This window comes from Oncorhynchus clarkii, chromosome 22 (assembly GCF_045791955.1).
Source record: "Oncorhynchus clarkii lewisi isolate Uvic-CL-2024 chromosome 22, UVic_Ocla_1.0, whole genome shotgun sequence".
Lineage (NCBI taxonomy): Eukaryota > Metazoa > Chordata > Actinopteri > Salmoniformes > Salmonidae > Oncorhynchus > Oncorhynchus clarkii.
The window spans coordinates 38,035,988-38,057,341 of record NC_092168.1 but is presented as its reverse complement, the minus strand read 5'-3'; the positions used below and the strand labels follow the sequence as shown (position 1 = coordinate 38,057,341).

Sequence of the window (21,354 nt, the reverse complement as noted above, 5' to 3'; positions counted from 1 at the left end):
TAGCTATTTGATTTAGAATTTTAGGACCCCTTTAGGTACACATTTGGCCTTTACTACTATAATCCATAGAAGCGCATTGAATAACACATTCATAAATAGAAAAAAAAGAGTCAAAAAATAAATGATAAGGAACACGTTTTTGAAGTGGTTGTCCTATATCTAAGAGATGTAAGAAAGCTCAGGAAATATGAACACTTTTTTTAATAAGGAACACGTTTCTGAAGTGGTTGTCCTATATCTAAGAGATATAAGAAAGCTCAGGAAATATGAACGTTTTTTTGTCTGATTTGAGGATTAATAATGGTATATTTTGCTGAAGTTGAAGCTACTGTACATAACCGCTCCGTTGTTGGCAACTTAACATTTTTCTTTGCATCAGCTATTTGAACAACTTTTCTTAACATAAAGGCAGCAGGGTAACTTTGAAATATAGATACGTAATACCCTGCTTTGTTAAAATGCTATCAAAAGTTATGTCAAATCAGGAAATCAAGTTGAGATTGGAAAAAAATGAATAATAGACAACATAACATTTGATTTAAGTCTGGTAACTAATCTTTTAAAGTTGAAACGGTTCATATTTTTATGGTAAGATTGTTTGACATCTTATCAGCCAGTAACAACTAATAACAGAGATTTTCACTTTATGAACTCCCACTTCCACGTACCCCCTCCCAATTTCACCACTGCCGGTATAACCGCGGAGAGTTTAACACAAAACATGCAAATGGTTGGTAACTGATGTTCTGAACAAAATAAGGCAACTGTTAAAATCTTCAGGACATATTACATGTCTAATTATTTGCCTTCATTAAAGGTCCAATGCAGCCATTTTTATCTCAATATCAAATCATTTCTAGGTAACAATTAAGTAACTTAATGTGATTGTTTTCAATTAAAATGGTCAAAAAGAAACAAACATAGCTTCTTAGCAAGAGCAATAACTGCAATTTGTGTGACTTATAGATCTTTAATTTTGATTGAAAGCAAGTCTAAGAAGCGGTAGATCTGTTCTATATGTGCTATTTCTATGCTTCCCATTCTTAAGTTTCGTTTTTGCGTACACCATATACACCAGCATTCAAACAGCTGAAAATCCAATTATTTTGGATATAGAAAATATATTTCACAGCGGTTTAGATTGAATAATGATTTTCAACACTGTCAAAAAAAACTGATATTAGGCAAACTATTAGAATTTTTGCAACCAGGAAATTGCATGCAATTTCTGAATATTGCACCTTTAAGGTAGTCCTTGTGCCTTCCTATAGTACTCGACAATCCATTTATTCATGTTACGTAGAGTTGGCCAGAAGGCTATACTGGAAAACCTAACCTCTATCAAAATAAAAAGATGCCGGAGACGCAAAAGTTCTTCTGCACAAGGGTGTTTATTTACAAAGTGATTCCGGAACAAAAACAACAGTACTGCCATCAAACATATACCTTATGGGCCAGCTAAAAACAATGCTACCCCATCCACAGCTCAATCCAAAATGCCTCTCCATGAACTGAAAGAGAGTCTCCTTAATTAATTAAGCAATTACCTATACAAACCTACATTTCCCATTTAACTAAACAAACATACTAAAGTATATACATTGCTACATGTTTATGAAACAATATCACAACATAACATTTACAAAATGACATCACTACTGACAGTGTCTTTCTATATGCACATTTACATTAATGAGCCATTTGGGACAGGCACTACAAAGTCAGCCCAATTCCCTTTGCTCGGGTCCTTATCCAGCATACCCGGAAGCTACAGAGATAGAGAGATGAAAAGAACAAACAAACAAACAAACAAACAACGTGCTCATCCACAACATAGATAAGTATAATAAATATTGCTTATCTTAAATATGAACACTGACAAGTGTGAAATGCATGTACTAAGACAGAAGTTAATTTGTGTGTCGACCCACATTGTTAACTTATCTTATAACGGAGCAGGGAAGAGTGATGAATGTGTGCGTGCGTAAAAGAACCAAATGCTGCCCGCGGCCAGTGACGGACTTCTACGTCACAATTCACAAACTATTTTGATAAAAGTATTGTAAGCAACTATTTTATGGTGATGAAACTAGCTAGCTTGTAAAATTAATTTATTTTTTTAATTATACACCAATTGTTATAGATGTAATTATGTTGAAGTAAATCATATTCAACTACATTTTTTCTGTAAATGTAGGTTAAGTAACCATGTCTCAGAAACTCAAATAAGTATTTTTAAGAAAAATGTTTTTCCTTTTCAAAAGCACAAAAATGCTCCTTTTTCACTCTTTATATTATTTTCTTATTATTTGTATGTATTTTATTTCTTGCTTTTTTGTATAACAATATATTATGTATTAGTATGTAGTAGATAGTTATGATTTTTTTAAACATTTTATGTGGTATTTAAATTAAAGTAAATATACCATGTCACTGATAACAAATCACTCAAACTCAGATTTTGTTTTTATTTTTTATTTTTTTAACCTTTCATGAATCGTCCCACAGAGACCAAACAGAAATACATTTTTCATTAAACATTGGAGCATTTACATAGACATGTTGTCCATGATACGCCTCATGCTCATGCACCTCATGCCACTCGTGCCCATATCCTTGAAGCTCCTGTACTCTCCAGGCCTCATGTACATCTGCCTGCCTCTGAAGTGGGGCTGCTCGTACATCAGCCAGTGGCCGTCCATCACGTTGCAGGACTGGCAGTCTGACATACGGTAACGGTCCTGGATGGAGTCACAGTCGTCCATCATCTCGTGCATCTGACCCCCAAAGTTCTCCCTCTCATAGATCCTCATCTTGTAGTTTCCACGGTGCTGTTAGGAGGAAAGAACATCATAGGGTTACTTTATTGATCAGTGAAATTATTAACAAACTCATTTTGTATGAGAATACCACCATCAAAACATACTTTATTTTCAAGAATAGATTTACCAACGTTCAACCTACCATGGGGATCATGCGACAGGACCTGATGCATTCCCTCATTCCCATCATACTCTGGTAGTCAGAGTACTCTCCCCTCCTCATGAAGTACTGGTTTCCCATGAAGTTGGGGCGATCGTACACCATGAAGTTGCCGCTCTCAACCCTGCAGGAGTGGCACCTGCTCAGGTGGGAGGTCAACTCAGGGCAGTCGGAGCTGGTCTCATAGGAACGACCCTGGAAGTTCTTGTCCTCGTAGAAGATGATCTGGGGATGACATAGGGTCTGTGAGTAATACTGTCATGAAGAGAGAAGCTACGATATATAATTAACTAAATCAACATTGAACTTGAACTACATTTACCCCGAAACTATGTCTGACATTATGAAATTGTTGTAGATGTCAAACAGTCTATCACATATAGAAGAGACAGGGAAAATTATGCTCCGGTTCATACCTTGCCCATCATGATGACGTTTGTTCTTCAGGACTGCACTGTGACTGCACTGAATTCCTGTCTGTGTTAGCCCTAACTTTTATACCTGTCCAACACCCAAAGAATCTGTGGCCTCTCATTGTGTAAAGTCCTGACTCAACAACACAGCACAGGGCCTACTGCTCAGTGTGGACTCAAAGGGTTATTATCTGTCTCTTTATGCTTTTCTGTCGCAGGTGCATCTGTGTCCATATTGTGTTCAACATATAAAGAGTAAAACAGAAGATTCTAAACATTCATGACAACGTATTATACATATAGTGTATAATTTTGAATCTATATATGTAAAAACATATGGTTGTTACATCAGGTATTATAGCAATATGGCGATTGAACTTGACATTCGTGTCTGTCTTTATTCATTATTGTAGAATACATTCTGAAACATATTCCTTAGAAATATGTTGTTAAATAGTTAACACTTTGTCATTATTCTGGCCTAACCCTAGCCCAAGTATGGTCACTATGTTCATTCCAAAACAAGAAGACAGATGGGTGTTCAACAATGGCCTGTGAGATACATTGAACATTGTTGTTGTTTCAAATTAAAAGAAGGGGGATAAAGATGGGCGGGGGTTACACCGGAACTAGTACACTATAAGTGGGGTGTATGGGGACATCCTTAAGTGTGACACAAGATGCATCACATATGAAATGCTAATGGTGAAGTAAACATTGGACATTTACACCAGCAGTAACGTTGTCAGACTCCCTTATTCGCGATCGCATTATAACAGCAACATGTCCATTCCATACACAGTCTAACTCTCTTGGATTACATACTAATGTTTATCTCCAATAAAGTCAAATCTCTTATTTTCACTCTCAAATGTCATCATGTGAACATTTGGGAAGCGGGACAACTGTTAGTATTCTAGCTCCAGTTTAGGTTTAGTTTATGGTCAGGCATGCTAGTGACTGGATAAGTTTAGGGTTTGTTTAAAAGTTAGTTAACAAAAATATGACACTCACCGAGTCAAACAAAAACATGTCTGGTGTTTCAGTAACCTGTTGTCCAACTTCCCATATACTGTATCCACATGTTGACTTCTCTTTTGTAATACTTCAGCATATACTGAGGAAACAAAACATTAGGAACACCTTTCTAACATTGAGTTGCACTCCCTTTTTCCCTCAGAACAGCCTCAATTCGTTGTTACATGGACTCTACAAGGGGTCGAAAGTGTTCCACAGGGATGCTGGCCCATGTTGAATCCAATGCTTCCCACAGTTGTGTCAAGTTGGCTGGATGTCCTTTGGGTGGTAAAGCATTCTTGATACACATGGGAAAGTGTTGAGCATGAAAATCCCAGCAGCATTGCAGTTCTTGACTGCAATCCATGTTTCAATTGTCTCAAGGCTTAAAAACCTGGTTATGGGATATACAAGGATTTACCACCCAAAACCAGTCCTTTTCCCGGGATAAATAACTGTGAGAAACCAGTAAATTATAATACATTATTTATGTGAACAGCATGGTGTGAAATGGAACAGTTAAATGACATGTCTAAATCTGTCTTCTCTAACGCCTCTGCATGAATCATCAACGCTCAGGGTGGGGACAGACAGGCCATCTCAGTATGGAGTGCAGTTCACTATGCATGTGTGGACCTATCATCTCATCTTGGTAACTTTTTGTTGTTGTTGTGACACGTAGGCCTACATTTGCTGCAGAATAGCCTATGCTATAGTAATATAAAGACCTTATACTTGTCTAAATTTGCCATCTGGCATTCGGGGGTCACCTTGTTTTTGAATTATAAAGATGTTTTATGTTTTATTGCAGTTGCAGAGTTTTAGAACAGCCTATAACTGGAATATCTATCATTGCTTTAAATCAGTGCACGGCTGAGCTCTCTTTCACGGAAAAGCTAGACTAGAATAGCTTGCTAGACATAATTTTTGTCTTGCAATATCTGATATCAATAAAGAATTTGAACAGGGACGCAACCTATTTTTTTGCTGAATGTTAAATACAGCAGCCAATAGAACTCACGGATATAGCAGTTATTTATTCAGACCCGTAACCATTCAATCTTCTTGAAGAGAAGTGAAAGCCTTCTGCATCTAATTCTAGTCCTGTATTATTCAAGGTTGTCATTTGAATGATGAAGAGGAGGACAATGAAACGTATTTCAATTGTTTCAAACTTATTTCACATTTCTTGTTAACAAACTATAGTTTTGACAAGTCGGCTAAGACATCTACTTTGTGCATGACACAAGTCATTTTCCAACAATTGTTCACAGACAGATTATTTCACTTATATCACACTGTATCACAATTCCAGTAGGTCAGAAGTTTACATACACTAAGTGCCTTTAAACAGCTTGGAAAATTCCAGAAAAGGATGTCATGGCTTTAGAAGCTTCTGATAGGCTAATTGACATAATTTGAGTCAATTGGAGGTGTACCTGTGGATGTATTTCAAGGACAACCTTCAAACTCAGTGCCCCTTTGCTTGACATCACGGGAAAATCGAAAGAAATCAGCCAAGACCTCAGAAAAGAAATTGTAGACTTCCACAAGTCTGGTTCATCCTTGGGAGTAATTTCCAAACGCCTGAAGGTACCACGTTCATCTGTACAAACAATAGTTCGCAAGTATAAACACCATGGGACCACGCAGCCGTCATACCACTCAGAAAGGAGTGAGATGAACGTACTTTGGTGCGAAAAGTGTGAATCAATCCCAGAACAACAGCAAAGGACCTTGTGTAGATGCTGGAGGAAACAGGTACAAAAGTACAAAAAAGACTACGGTTTGCAACTGCACGTGGGGACAAAGATTGTACTTGTTGAAGAAATGTCCTCTGGTTTGAGGAAACAAAAATAGAACTGTTTGGCCATAATGACCATTGATATATTTGGAGGTAAAAGGGGGAGGCTTGCAAGCCGAAAAACACCATCCCATCCGTGAAGCCCGGGGGTGGCAGCATCATGTTGTGGGGGTGCTTTGCTGCAGGAGGGACTGGTGCATTTCACAAAATAGATGGCATAATAAGTGAGGAGAATTTTGTGGATATATTGAAGCAACATCTCAAGACATCAGTCAGGAAGTTAAAGCTTGGCTGAAAATGGGTCTTCCAAATGGACAATGACCCCAAGCATACTTCCAAAGTTGTGGCAAAATGGCTTAAGGACAACAAAGTCAAGGTATTGGAGTGGCAATCACAAAGCCCTGACCTCAATCCTATAGAACATTTGTGGGCAGAACTGAAAAAGTGTGTGTGAGCAAGGAGGCCTACAAACCTGACTCAGTTACACCAGCTCTGTCAGGATGAATGGGCCAAAATTCACCCAACTTATTGTGGGAAGCTTGTGGAAGGCTACCTGAAACATTTGACCCAGGTTAAACAATTTAAAGGCAATGCTACCAAATACTAATTGAGTGCATGTAAACGTCTGACCCACTGGGAATGTAATGAAATAAATAAAAGCTGAAATGAATCATTCTCTCTACTATTATTCTGACATTTCACATTCTTAAAATAAAGTGGTGATCTTAACTGACCTAAGACAGGGAATTTTTCCTAGGATTAAATGTCAGGAATTGTGAAAAACTGACTTTAAATGTAGTTGGCTAAGGTGTATGTAAACTTCCGACTTCAACTGTATTATATGCGTCAGCCTGCTAATTTTACAAATAAGCCCTATTATACAGTATTTCAGAATAAAAATCAAATTCGCTAGCCAATACTTGTACCTTCAGGTAACATGTGCTGCACCAGTATTGCATTTTCTCTTCTTCTTTATCATCGTTTGAATGATGTGCATCATTCCAGTCCATAAAATACAGTATAATACAATACAGTACAGTAATACAGTTGATACTCAAAAAGTTTAGCCTACTGAAGCTTGTTTAATTTATTTACCCAAGAGAACATATATAGCTTGCTACATCTATTGGCTTTTATGTTTTTCTGTCGTGCGTAATGTGCCCATATCACATATGTATTGGATAACGGCACAATCATTTGGGCTTCTTTGGGCTTGGGCTCATTAAATGTTGTTAGTAGGGCTCATAATAATGTATTTAATATATGGCACATCAGGTTCAGATAGCATCAGATTTTAATGTTCATGCTGATTAAAGCTCTAATCAAATCTAGACATAAGATTTATAATGCTTTATAAAGCTTTAGAATTACATTTCTGGTTTTGGCGGGAAATACTGGGTTACCTGGGAGAAAAAGGGATTTATTCTCGGGATGGAACCCTAACCAGAACATCTCTCAAACCTAGAGGACAATCCGTTAAAAAAGTAAATATGAATTGTACATCTCAAGTATGCGAGATCTGGTTGAAAGGGAAGTCTTAATGCAGTATCTATTGATGTAAGGCCTGACATGAAGTCTACACTATTTAACAAGTACAATACTGAACACGTGTTGTGAAGGGAATAAAAGAGCAAAAGTCTTACAACAGATAAAAGCATATATTTATTAGGATCAGGTGGAGTTTGATGGGGGTTTAACAGGAGTCCATGATACGTCTGATGGAGCCGATTCTCATGTCCACGGGGCCCAAGCCCATATCCCTCAGGCTCCTGTATTCTCCAGGCCTCAGGTAGATCATTCTGCCTCTGAAGTGGGGCTGCTCGTACATCAGCCAGTGGCCGTCCATCACGTTGCAGGACTGGCAGTCTGACATACGGTAACGCTCCTGGATGGAGTCACAGTCGTCCATCATCTCGTGCATCTGACCTCCGAAGTTCTCCTTCTCGTAGATCCTCATCCTGAAGTTTCCTTTTTGCTGTTTTGGGGAATTTGATTGGAATTTCTTATCCATGTGTGGTAAATGAAATAAACAACACACTGAATTGAACCATGACACGTTAGCTCTTCTTACCATGGGGATCATACGGCTGGACCTGATGCAGTCGCTCTGGCTCATGCCCATCAGGCGCTGGTTGTCGGGGTACTCTCCTCTTCTGACCAGCATCTGGTGTCCCATGAAGTTGGGGCGCTCGTAGACCATAAAGCAGCCGCTCTCAACCCTGCAGGAGTTGCACCTGCTCAGGTGGGAGGTCAGCTCAGGGCAATCATTGCTGGCCTCATAGGAACTACCCTGGAAGTTCTTGTCCTCGTAGAAGATGATCTAGGAAGTTATGTTTTTTTATAAAGTTATTAAAATATGATCACATACATAAATGTGAACTCGATCTAGGTGTGTTCACTCACATGTCTGTATTTTAGAATTTACATGATTTTTACTTAATAACGTATTGAATTGTTTGTGTCAGCGTCTTTGACCTACCCATGGAAGTCCACAATATATATAGTTATCCTACCTTGCCCATGATTTCTCCTATCACTGACAACACTGGTACTTTGCTCCCCTGTCACTTTTATACTCAACTTGATTGCTAAATGATCTATGGTCCATTGTTTTTAATGCCTAACTCAGCAACACAGCATAGCGTGCTGTAAAGTTTGTTAAATCAGTCTGTAAATGGTTATTATTCCAGATTGTGTGCATCTGGGGCAGTGCCAACTGAAACCCGCTGCTATGGGGAACAGGTGCATGGGGGCAGCGAATGTATCGACTGTTCTGTCTTTTTTTGTTTTTACCTTTATTTAAACAGGTTAGTCAATTAAGAACAAATAAATTACACTATATATATCTATATACACATAAATATCTATACACACATCAATTACACTATACACATCTATACACACATCAATTGCACTATACATATCTATATACATATCTATATACACATCAATACACGAAAAGCAAAACACAATCATATGAAACAAACACATTCTTCAAGGGGGAGTGAAGGGGAAGTATATGGACCCTGGGGATGGTATCAGAAATCATTTAAAGATTAAATAGGTGTTTAAGATGCTGCGATCAGAGGAGCAGAAAGCTGGAGCAAGGAAGGATCAAGCAAATCAGCCCCAGTCTATTTTTTTTACTACAACTTTGAGCAAGCAGTCTAGCACATCGCAAGTAGAACTATGCTGAAAAGAAAACAAAGATTCAAATCTGAGGGATTGGGCTGGAGAAATGTAACCACTCCAAATCATAGACAGAGCTATGGATGCAAGAACGGAACATCCATGATATCAACATTATCGTTTTAACCATGTTTTGAAGCTATACAGTGTTTGTTTACATTCGCATTGTTTACAAACAGAGTAAAATAACCTTATGTTTTTGGTTCTGATGGGGTAAGACAACTAAGCTCATAGGGCATTTCTAAGTTATATTCTTCAAGCATCATTGAGTGTGTATCATGTATAAATAAGTACAAAAAATGGATGTAGCAACTGCAGATTGCCCCTTTAAGGCACTAACTTTGGTTAAGGTTGGGATCCAGTGGTGTAGTGCAGGGTCAACGCAAGTAAACACAGTTTGCCCAACAGTTTACCCAACAGTTTACCCACCGTTGGCAGAAAAATGCATTGAAAGTATAGGGAGTGTTGCTTTTTTCACCGTGACCAGGAAACAGAGTTTACCCACCTATTTTCTACCACTGCATCACTGTTGGTATTGACCTGCTTTGTTTTATTTTTTTAAATGTTATTTTATATATATATATTTTTTTCTTTCTTCAACCTACTTTGTTGTAATGTTTCGTCTAATTCTCATGTTTTTCAATAATTTTGTGTCAAAATAGTCATATCAAACCTCTGGAACTTCATTGTATTTTGCTTAAAATAAGTCAGAAAAGCACAACACAAAATAGAATCCAATGGAAATATTTGTAATTCCTATGGGGGCCAATAATGGCACTAGGGGAGGATGGGATACCAAGCAATCTTCATTAAATCCGTTCACAAAGTCTTCCCAACCCTGCTTATGTTGATGGTATTTGAGGAAATACAATAACTCTGTCTCTTGAACTGAATCATTTTTTAAATATTACATAATGCTTGCATTCAACACATTACTGTTGACTCCAAGTGATTTAGCTTAGACTAGGGAATATTGTACTTTAGTCCTAGGCCTGGGGGCACACACTTAATGTGTTGTGAAAAGTTTTACGAAATGTAATGCCATATTTGTAATTGTATATAACTGCCTTAATGTTGCTGGACCCCAGGAAGAGTAGCTGCTGCCTTGGCAGGAAATAATGGGGATCCTTAATCAAAACAAATACAAATAGGAATGACTGCAATCCTTTTTAATTTGTTATTTAAACAATGTAAACATTTTAAGTGTGAAGTGTTCAATTTAGTACCAACAATGAAGTTATAATCACAATTGCGTGCACTTTCTGTGGCCAAAGAAATGGAAAACCTTAGCAACAGGTGTCATGAGATTGCAACCCCAGGTATCACAGAGTTATTTCCTGCAACGTAGCAAAAATAGGGGCAGACCAATACTCAGTGTCCCAGTGAAGCGGCTTTTTGCTTTGCTCAGTTGGCACAGTTGGCAGTGTGCCAACCTCCATCTCTACTTCTAGGTGATGTACGAATTGTTTAGAGTTAGGAATCATAGTTAACGTTCCATGATCATCAAAGCCATAGGCAAGACATTTACATGTTTAATTTACTACGGTATACTAACTCTTTAAAATATGATGCAAACACTACTAAAACCAATCATATTGAACCTGCTTTAGTTTACAGTAGATTACATGGTGATGACTCAGGAATTGAACACAATGTGGATACATATGCTGTGGGCATCTAACAAAGTATAAAAGGGCAAGGGTGGCACAAGCATTTACAGTTAAGTTTAAACAACCAACAGCCACCATGACCATGGGCAGGGTAGGTGGCATTTAAGCAAATGTTCATATCATTCTAACTAAATGACTGCTTTTGATGTGTGTCTGCACCTTAATTCTGCATAGGTGTTGTATAGCATTCTAAAAACTTTTCTGCAGATCATCTTCTACGAGGACAAGAACTTCCAGGGTCGTTCCTATGAGACCAGCCAGGACTGCCCCGACATGTCCTCCTACCTGAGCAGGTGCAACTCCTGCAGGGTTGAGAACGGCTGCTTTATGGTCTACGAGCGCCCCAACTTCATGGGACACCAGATGCTGGTCAGAAGAGGAGAGTACCCCGACAACCAGCGCCTGATGGGCATGAGCCAGAGCGACTGCATCAGGTCCAGCCGTATGATCCCCATGGTACGGAAGAAATAGCATTTCTTCCTTTAAATTACAAACTACGCTTCTAAAACTGTCATGCTTTGGAATTAATTAAATAAAATAAAAATCTCAACCAACAGCACAGAGGATCCTATAAAATGAAGATCTACGAGAAGGAGAACTTTGGAGGTCAGAGCATGGAGCTGATGGATGACTGTGACTCCATCCAGGATCGTTACCGCATGTCTGACTGCCAGTCTGCCCAGGTTATGGATGGCCACTGGCTGATGTTTGAGCAGCCCCACTTCAGAGGCAGGATGATGTACATGAGGCCTGGAGAGTACAGGAGCTTCAAGGATATGGGCATGGGGGCCAAGGGCATGAGGTTCATGAGCATGAGGCGTATCACCGACATATGCTAAATCATCTGATTGTCAATTGTTCAAATAAATGCAAAAACACTATGTACAGTATTTGTCTTACTTGATCATCACATACCTCCTCTTCATTCTAAAATATAACTTACATTGTATAATATATGATATGACATGGTATACAACATTTATTCTATCTGTGAAAATGAGAAAATACCTAAAAGCATCAATTAAGAGGGCCAAGCACCATTGCTATCAAATATATAGCATTGCAGAGGGCATCATAAAAAAAAGAGAGAACATATTGATAATAAAAGATAAAACTGTATACCTAAAGCACCATCAAATCACTGGCTGTAGCTTGTGCTGAAAATACTTTGTCTTTAATGTATCCTCTGATTGTATTGACAAGTAGATTTGTCTTTCATCTGCATAGCAATGAAATAGCATTCATTGTTTACGGGTTATTTCAAAGGGATGGCATAAATGGAGAGAATGGTAAGGTTCCAAGCAGAACAACAAATTCAACTTTCGGTGTTCCGCAAGGTTTAGTTTATGGACGCTTATTGTTCAATGTTTTATTTATCCGTTATTTTACCAGGTAAGTTGACTGAGAACATGTTCTCATTTGCAGCAACAACCTGGGGAATAGTTACAGGGGAGAGGAGGGGGATTAATGAGCCAATTGTAAACTGGGGATTATTAGGTGACCATGATGGTTTGAGGGCCAGATTGGGAATTTAGCCAGGACACCGGGGTTAACACCCCTACTCTTACGATAAGTGCCATGGGATCTTTAATGACCTCAGAGAGTCAGGACACCTGTTTAACATTCCATCCGAAAGACAGCACCCTACACAGGGCAGTGTCCCCAATCACTGCCCTGGGGCATTGGGATATTTTTTAGACCAGAGGAAAGAGTGCCTCCTACTGGCCCTCCAACACCACTTCCAGCAGCATCTGGTCTCCCATCCAGGAACTGACCAGGACCAACCCTGCTTAGCTTCAGAAGCAAGCCAGCAGTGGTATGCAGGGTGGTATGCTGCTAGCCTTGAAAACAAAACATATTTCAATTTGTTTCTTGAAGCCTAAGTGCATAGTCCAATGATCTGAGTAAAAATCAAAACAAAAAAACGAATATATGTACACCTATTTTATAGTAGCTACAACATTTGCATTGGTATTTTTTCTACTCTAAAGAGCTGTGCTGCCAGAAAATCTAATTTATCCATAAGTAATACAACTGTATTTGAAATAGTCTTTCATAACTTTTCATGCTATTTGGTCATTTTGTTTTGATCCAATGCTTATTCAAACAGTGATACATAATCTGAATGTGATTGAAATTGTATTTAAATGTTAATTGATAAGTCACGTCATTATGTTATATTTCACTTCAAATGTGATTTTAGATTTTATAGCACATCTGAAGCAACCCACATTTTTTTAAATAAATAAATTGACTTGAAAAATATAATGCTGACAAAACATATCGATGAAGTATCTCAGTAAGGGAACTAAATACCCACGGTTTGTCTTGGGGAATCAACTACAGCCAAGTGGACAAATCATTTTCGGTTGTATTTTGAGAGGAACAACCAAAGTCAGTCATTAAATTCTAAATAAATCAGAAAATACAACAAAAACCACAATAATTTACAATAAAGGTGGGCAGATACAAAAATGTTCTGAGATGGTGTTTTATTGCATTTCCACTACGTGTTTCACAATTGAAAAGGGCTACAAATTAAAATATGTATTTACCTTTATTTAACCAGGCAAGTCAGTTAAGAACAAATTCTTATTTTCAATGATGGCCTAGGAACAGTGGGTTGACTGCCTGTTCAGGGGCAGAACCTTGTACCTTGTCAGCTCGGGGGTTTGAACTTGCAACCGGTTACTAGTCCAACGCTCTAACCACTAGGCTACCCTAACAGGATTCCATGATGCATCTCCCATCTCCCTGAGGTTTCTGTACTCTCCGGGCCTCATGTAAATCATCCTGCCTCTGAAGTGGGGCTGCTCGTACATCAGCCAGTGTCCCTCTATGACCTGGGTAGACTCGCAGTTGGCCATGCGGTAACAGTCCTGGAAGGACTCACAATCCTCCATCATCTCGTGCATCTGACCTCTGAAGTTCTCCTTCTCATAGGCTCTCATCCTGAAGGATCCTCTGTGCTGTGCAAAATAAATCATGCTCATAATCACCACTCCTTTACATCTGTAATTCCAATTAAAGTGTGCCAGGTAGCCTAGCGGTTAAGAGCGTTGGGCCAGTAACCAGGAAGTCACTGGTTTTGCATCCTAGCACCGACTAGGTGAAAAATCTGCCAATGTACACCTAGACAAGGCACTTAAACCGAGTTGCTCTTAGTAAGTGTTGCTCTCTGCTAAAGTGTAGGGAAAATTAAGTTTGTCATGGCTGTTAAATCCCGTTTGGAACCTAGATGAATTAAGACTTGTGTATTATAAAAGGTTTCATATTATTACCACATACCACATAGCGTTGATTTTAAATGTTCTGTCATATTCAACTGTATCTGTGTAGACATCAATATCTCCTTACAGCATCTATTGTAACATGAATTAGAGGCGTTTTGGAGATCGCGATTTCCCAGAAGAAAATCACATTAGTTTATAAAACAACACAAGCAAGCCAAACCAATATACATAGGAAATTACAGTATGTCAATTGTAAAGTTTTTTGTCTAATGTATTTTTCGCTATATGTCGGACCCCAGTAAGACTAGCTGTCGTCATTGGCATCGGCTAATGGGGAACCTAATAAATCACATCAAATCAAGCTGGTTTAAGCAGAAATACACAGATGATAAAATATCCCCAGAGATATTGTATTGAGTTATATGGATCACTGAGACTTTCTCCTACCTGAGGGATCATACGGCAGGAGAGGACTGAGTCACTCATTCCCATATGCATGTAGTCTGAGTACTCTTCCCTCCTCAGGAAGAACTGGTTTCCCATGAAGTTGGGGCGCTCGTACGCCATGAAGCAGCCGCTCTCCACCCTGCAGGACTGTCAGCGAGACATGTAGGAGGACATGTCAGGGCAGTCCTGGCTGGTCTCATAAGAGCGGCCCTGGAAGTTCCTGTCCTCGTAGAAATGATCTAAAAGAGACCACATATCAAACGTTCAATTCACTTTCTAAAGTTGTTTGCTGAAGTTCTGTGAAGTTTTTGTTACTAATACACAGGATTTGTGACACTAAGCTGTTGCTTTCATCATGCCTGAAAAGACTGTCACCCTGCTATATGTATCATCATGCCTGAAAAGACTGTCACCCTGCTGTATGTATCATCATGCCTGAAAAGACTGTCACCCTGCTGTATGTATCATCATGCCTGAAAAGACTGTCACCCTGCTATATGTAATGATCTAATTAACCATCTTTGTTTATCTTGATCCCATTTCAAGCTGTCTGCTGTTCCTTTAGTTGGATCCCAGATGAATATGACTGTGTTGCGTTAGAGGACTGACAGGTTGACCCACATTTGGCTGATCTGAACATACCTTGCCCATGTTTGATGTTGTTTGTGGGTTTCTGTCCAACGACCTGGAGCTGCGAGGGGGCTTTTATACCGACAGCAATGGGGTTTTGTTAGTCACATTTTCTGGAACCTGATAAATAAGCAGGTCTGCAATCGTCATAAAAATGTTTTGTACTATCATGACTTACCATAAAGGAGTGCCCATGGCACTAAGGACCAGCTGAAGACACACGGAGGAAGCAGGAATGTAGAGAACAGAGACCATTTCTTACCGTTTAGGAGTAAACCTTTTAGGAGTCTACTATTTAGGAGTCTATCGCTTAGGACTCACATTTTTAGGTGTCTACCGATTAAGAGTCTACCATTTAGGAGTCTACCTTTTATTAGTCTACCGTCTAGGAGTGCCATACAAAAACACAAAATGCTGTTTTTTATTATGATAATAATCAGCACATTTCAGGAAAGTGAGTTTAAACATTGAACTGCCAATATTATACTGAATCAATTGTTCTCTTTCTCGAGAGAAATAAAAATGTCAGTCCCATTTCCCACAATAAGTCACCTAAATATGTGGGAACTGACATAATGCAAATGTCTTAATGAACAATAGTAGTTTGTTTTACTCCATTGTTTATGTTTGTGTTGTCATGTGAGTATTTGTAAACATTCAAACCTATCATTTCAATCTCATGGACAGTCAACCCTGGCATTCATAGCTCTATGGTTACATTTCCCCAGCCCCATCCCCCATACAATGTCAATGTTTGTGGCTTTAATCAAGGACATGCTTCAAAATGCCAACAGTGGTTCAAAAAATTAAAGGTGCTCTATGCATAAACCGCTATGCTCTATGCATACAATTTCAGTTGGTGACAAAACAAGCAAGTATAGTGTAGAGAATCATTGTACCATCTAAACCGGGAAGCATAGAAATAGTGCATATAGAACAGATCTACCGCTTCTTAGACTTGCTTTCAATTTGAATGATAGATCTACAGTATAACTAAAAGAGACAGTCCATGAGATCCGCATGACCGTTTTAAACATGTTGAAGCTATACATTGTTTGTTTAGAAATACTCAACGGACTAATACAGCCTTAGATTCAGAGTTAATACACTGCTCAAAAAAATAAAGGGAACATTAAAATAACACATCCTAGATCTGAATTAATGAAATATTCAATTTAAATACTTTTTTCTTTACATAGTTGAATGTGCTGACAACAAAATCACAAAAATTATCAATGGAAATCAAATTTATCAACCCATGGAGGTCTGGATTTGGAGTCACACTCAACCCAGGGCCAACCCCACCAGCATATGGTCTCACAAGGGGTCTGAGGATCTCATCTCGGTACCTAATGGCAGTCAGGCTACCTCTGGCGAGCACATGGAGGTGTGTGGCCCCCCAAAGAAATGCCACCCCACACCATGACTGACCCACCGCCAAACCGGTCATGCTGGAGGATGTTGCAGGCAGCAGAACGTTCTCCACGGCGTCTCCAGATTCTGTCACGTCTGTCACGTGCTCAGTGTGAACCTGCTTTGATCTGTGAAGAGCACAGGGCGCCAGTGGCGAATTTGCCAATCTTGGTGTGGCAAATGCCAATCTTCTCTGGCAAATGCCAAACGTCCTGCACGGTGTTGGGCTGTAAGCACAACCCCCACCTGTGGACGTCGGGCCCTCATACCACCCTCATGGAGTCTGTTTCTGACCGTTTGAGCAGACACATGCACATTGGTGGCCTGCTGGAGGTCATTTTGCAGGGCTCTGGCAGTGCTCCTCCTGCTCCTCCTTGCACAAAGGCGGAGGTAGCGGTCCTGCTGCTGGGTTGTTGCCCTCCTACGGCCTCCTCCACGTCTCCTGATGTACTGGCCTGTCTCCTGTTAGCGCCTCCATGCTCTGAACACTACGCTGACAGACACAGCAAACCTTCTTGCCACAGCTCGCATTGATGTGCCATCCTGGATGAGCTGCACTACCTGAGCCACTTGTGTGGGTTGTAGACTCCGTCTCGTGCTACCACTAGAGTGAAAGCACCGCCAGCATTCAAAAGTGACCAAAACATCGGCCAGGAAGCATAGGAACTGAGAAGTGGTCTGTGGTTCCCACCTGCAGAACCACTCCTTTATTGGGGGTGTCTTGCTAATTGCCTATAATTTCCACCTGTTGTCTATTCCATTTGCACAACAGCATGTGAAATGTATTGTCAATCAGTGTTGCTTCCTAAGTGGACAGTTTGATTTCACAGAAGTGTGATTGACTTGGAGTTACATTGTGTTGTTTAAGTGTTCCCTTTATTTTTTTGAGCAGTGTATATCTAAATCACATTTTTCACATCGTTTTGTTATAGAACGGAGTCACAAAGACCCTATTTAGTCATCCAGGAACTCTCTACTCTGCACAGAGCTCACAGAAGAGTTCCTTTGTCATTCTTGAAATATGTCAATACTATTTCACAATCCGAGTGAGACATTCATTGAAAGATTGAAGAAACTAAGTCATAGTGGTCACACTTGCAACATGAGAAAATATCCTTGCTTTGGTTCGGAGTTCATGCTGTGTCATCAAAAATTTCAGGCAGTTTTGTTAACAATCCATTGGCATGCTCATTCCTCTGTATCTACTGTAAATTAAGAGCACAGCGAAAGTCACAAAAGGAACACATCAATTACTACTAAATGACTCGATAACTAATATTGGGATGAAAGTTCAGTCGTTAGAGTTGTAGCGACTTCATGCCGCGCCACTGACTAGGAAGGACACCTCCTTCTCCCAATCTACAGTCGACACCAAGATGGAGAAGGACAAACAACCTTCAAATAAGGAGACACCGCTTCATGGGGGAGGAAGATCACCATTCTTCTTCCATGGCTTCACCTCATCCAGGAAGACACCCAGTTGAGAGGGAACCATTCTTCCTCCTCTTCCTCCTTTTCAAGATCAGATTACTGACAACCGTCAAATGGCCACCATTTAATAACAAAGGAACTAGCCCTGGAAAATTATAAAATACTGTGAAGGACATTATTCATGTCCTTCAGAAACGGTCCCGGTCCCCACAGGGGACTCCCTCCTGGACGACCTCTGTAGCACACATAGAACTTTGGGCTAAAGCATTGCTGCCTATCTTCTGTTTCACTAGTCCTTTGATATCAGCATCGCCAGGGTAGCCTAGCGTTGGACTAGGAACCGGAAGGTTGCGAGTTCAAACCCCCGAGCTGACAAGGTACAAATCTGTCGTTCTGCCCCTGAACAGGCAGTTAACCCACTGTTCCCAGGCCGTCATTGAAAATAAGAATTTGTTCTTAACTGACTTGCCTGGTTAAATAAAGGTAAAAAAATATATATATTGACTTAGTCTCGATCTCAGTGGACGAAGATCAAATATCAACCATAGATTATTGAACAGGGACAGTTTTCCTTTGTGAATGAAAGGAGCCATTCGGACCTCGACCTGAGATTACAACAGAATTTTCAAGTAAATTCAATATTGTCTTCTCATCCCGAAGATCCCTGATTGGTTTGAGCGTGTGAAATATGTGTGTACCTCTGTATTAGTTAGGCTATCTTTCTCCTAGTCATTCTTGCCTTGTTCCGTCATAGAATTATTTGAATAACTGCTTGCCTGATGCTTTTGGGCCATCTGATTCCCTTTTCCCCTTGAGATGCTGTGTCTGTTACAATATCATATATATATATATTTTTAACCTTTATTTACCTAGGCAAGTCAGTTAAGAACGAATTCTTACTTTCAATGACGGCCTAGTAGCAGTGGATTAACATCAGATTTTTACCTTGTCAGCACATGGGTTCAATCTTGAAACTTTCAGTTACTAGCCCAACACTCTAACCACTAGACTACCTGCCAAATCCTTCATTGATTATTCAACAATGAGACCAGACAGTTGTACACCTTCAGACGATGAGACCAGACAGTTCGATGCTCAAGACAAAATTAAATCTCCACCCCCCCCAAAAAACGATTATAGATCACACAATACTAGACGCCAATAGAAAACAAAAAAGGTTCCTTGATAGCAGACTGATTGAAAGCAATCCATATAACGCATTTAGGGGATAGGTTGGGAGACTTGGCCTTTATAACTTTCACATCACAGTTCTGGCAAATCTTTGATACAGAGCCATTACATTGGGACAAAGGGAAATCAAACTTGAACAAACCATTTTGATTATATACAAATCAGACAAATTTAGATAACAAAGGCGTTTCCCTTGTCAGCACATTCTGGATTTGGATATAAACCTCGGCAGTGCTGCTGGTGAGTGGGAGGTGAACAATAACAATAAAAACATTTGGATATAAACCTCGGCAGTGCTGCTGGTGAGTGGGAGGTGAACAATAACAATAAAAAAAATGGGAAAGGTAAGAAGAGCCTTTGGATTATAGAATACACTTAAAATTTAACAAAAAAGTTCACATTAGATTTTTGTAACTTCAAGCAGCATTGTATGTATTGCAGTATTGCAGCTTCGCCAGAAGAGCAATCGTGACAGCCCCAGATTGGAAGACATACTGTATGAAACGTATGACTTGTATCTTACCAGGCTTTTCTCTTTCTCTCTCTCTCTTCCAGATCGTATTCTTTGAGGATAAGAATTTCCAAGGTCGTAGTTATGAGTGCAACAGCGACTGCCCAGACCTGCACTCCTACTTCAGCCGCTGTAACTCCATCAGGGTGGAGAGCGGCTGCTGGGTGCTGTACGAGCGCCCCAACTATGGAGGCTACCAGTACGTGCTGACCCCTGGAGAGTACCCTGACCACCAGCAGTGGATGGGCTTCAATGACAACATCAGATCCTGTCGCTCTATTAAAAATGTAAGCCTTCCTACCAAACGTAGGCTACAAACTGTAAGCCTACTAACTTTATCGTTAAGTTTGAAGATGGCACTGATGGATCGGATGTGCGTCAGTAGATAGTTGCTGACGACTTGATGCAAGAAGTTGATAATCTGTGCTGTTTCTTGTTTTGCTATTTTTCCAGCATGTTTTGCTTTTGACAGATCTTTCCCAGATCTTTAAATGTTCTACATTTTATATCAGAGAGACATCATAAACTTGTCATTTATATTACACTTGTATATTTAGGTTTTGGCAATTAGGATGTTAAAAAAAAGTGTCTGACCAGATTTGGATGCAGGGCAGTGAATGGAATGCCCCAGGGTGCACCAACCAGGCAATGATCAGTCAAAAGCACACAGACAATAAGGAGATAAAAGGCTCATGTTTTGGCAGCAGTTTCCCTCACGTCCAGGCCCATGCACGTCAATTGTTGAAGGAAACCAGGGCAACAGCCAAGAAACCCATTTAAAGAGGCATTCCAAAGGCCTAATATTGTTAAGAACATACAGAGTGATGGCAATTTAAATAACTAAAGTGATTACTTTTATATTAATAATTAGGGATACTGGCATTTATATATTTTTGGTTGTATTTATTTTGCAGGTCTATGGAAGTTCCTACAAGATCAGGTTCTATGACAGGCCAGATTTAGCTGGCCAGATGGCAGAGTGGAGCGAAGACTGCCCATCGGTCCACGAAGCCTTCAAGTTCTGTGAATTCCACTCTGCTGCAGTGATGGATGGTGCCTGGGTCTTCTATGAGCTGCCCAACTACAGGGGACAGCAGTACTTCCTGGAGCACGGAGAGTACCGTAACTTCACAGACTGGGGCGCTACCTCCCCTGTCGTGGGCTCATTCCGCAGGATCACAGAGTTCTAGAACCTTAAGACCCCTAGTGTTTTAGTTCTAGAGCCCTACGACAACATCCTTTCCCATGAACCTCTCTGCCGTTCTTATGACACCCACCTCTGTGTGAGAGTGTTGCAGCCCAACAAATAAAACCCTGTCTAATCCGCACATATGCTGCCGTCTTCATTGCTCTGCCATGGGTATCAACACAGGGCACACATGTACGTTAACACCAGTAGATCTACTTACTCAGTTTTCTTTAG

At 39.9% G+C, this 21,354-nt stretch overlaps 4 protein-coding genes across 4 annotated transcripts; 1 reads left to right on the top strand and 3 right to left on the bottom strand.

Moving 5' to 3' along the window:
- Window positions 1-2,459: 2,459 nt before the first annotated feature.
- LOC139380867 (gamma-crystallin M3-like) lies at window positions 2,460-3,449 on the bottom strand. The gene is made up of 3 exons (XM_071124000.1): window positions 3,399-3,449; window positions 2,965-3,207; window positions 2,460-2,831 (listed from the first exon to the last, which is right to left on the bottom strand). Exons 1-3 carry the CDS (start codon window positions 3,408-3,410, stop codon window positions 2,550-2,552), a joined length of 537 nt encoding a protein of 178 aa, XP_070980101.1. The 5' UTR covers window positions 3,411-3,449; the 3' UTR covers window positions 2,460-2,549.
- Window positions 3,450-7,909: 4,460 nt separating this feature from the next.
- LOC139380476 (gamma-crystallin M3-like) lies at window positions 7,910-8,765 on the bottom strand. The gene is made up of 3 exons (XM_071123172.1): window positions 8,730-8,765; window positions 8,288-8,536; window positions 7,910-8,191 (listed from the first exon to the last, which is right to left on the bottom strand). The coding sequence occupies exons 1-3, from the start codon at window positions 8,736-8,738 to the stop codon at window positions 7,910-7,912; spliced, it is 540 nt and encodes a 179-aa protein (XP_070979273.1). The 5' UTR covers window positions 8,739-8,765.
- A 2,297-nt stretch (window positions 8,766-11,062) lies between these two features.
- LOC139380123 (uncharacterized) lies at window positions 11,063-21,121 on the top strand. Its single transcript, XM_071122572.1, has 8 exons — window positions 11,063-11,166; window positions 11,283-11,531; window positions 11,633-11,909; window positions 14,019-14,046; window positions 14,834-14,917; window positions 19,755-19,764; window positions 19,976-20,218; window positions 20,846-21,121. Exons 1-8 carry the CDS (start codon window positions 11,152-11,154, stop codon window positions 21,119-21,121), a joined length of 1,182 nt encoding a protein of 393 aa, XP_070978673.1. The 5' UTR covers window positions 11,063-11,151.
- On the bottom strand, window positions 13,731-20,004 carry LOC139380859 (gamma-crystallin M3-like). The gene is made up of 3 exons (XM_071123992.1): window positions 19,944-20,004; window positions 14,756-14,994; window positions 13,731-14,044 (listed from the first exon to the last, which is right to left on the bottom strand). Exons 2-3 carry the CDS (start codon window positions 14,873-14,875, stop codon window positions 13,787-13,789), a joined length of 378 nt encoding a protein of 125 aa, XP_070980093.1. The 5' UTR covers window positions 14,876-14,994; window positions 19,944-20,004; the 3' UTR covers window positions 13,731-13,786.
- Window positions 21,122-21,354: the final 233 nt, after the last annotated feature.

Excerpts from the sequence above, each read along its gene's own strand:
- LOC139380867 (XM_071124000.1), bottom strand. Across the intron at positions 2,832-2,964 it reads CCTGTCGCATGATCCCCATG|CACCGTGGAAACTACAAGAT; the intron begins GTAGGTTGAACG and ends TCCTCCTAACAG.
- LOC139380859 (XM_071123992.1), bottom strand. The coding sequence starts at position 14,875 with ATGGCGTACGAGCGCCCCAACTTCATGGGAAACCAGTTCTTCCTGAGG. Across the intron at positions 14,045-14,755 it reads CCTGCCGTATGATCCCTCAG|CACAGAGGATCCTTCAGGAT; the intron begins GTAGGAGAAAGT and ends TATTTTGCACAG.
- LOC139380476 (XM_071123172.1), bottom strand. Across the intron at positions 8,192-8,287 it reads CCAGCCGTATGATCCCCATG|CAAAAAGGAAACTTCAGGAT; the intron begins GTAAGAAGAGCT and ends TCCCCAAAACAG.
- LOC139380123 (XM_071122572.1), top strand. Across the intron at positions 11,532-11,632 it reads CCAGCCGTATGATCCCCATG|CACAGAGGATCCTATAAAAT; the intron begins GTACGGAAGAAA and ends CTCAACCAACAG. Across the intron at positions 20,219-20,845 it reads CCTGTCGCTCTATTAAAAAT|GTCTATGGAAGTTCCTACAA; the intron begins GTAAGCCTTCCT and ends TTTATTTTGCAG.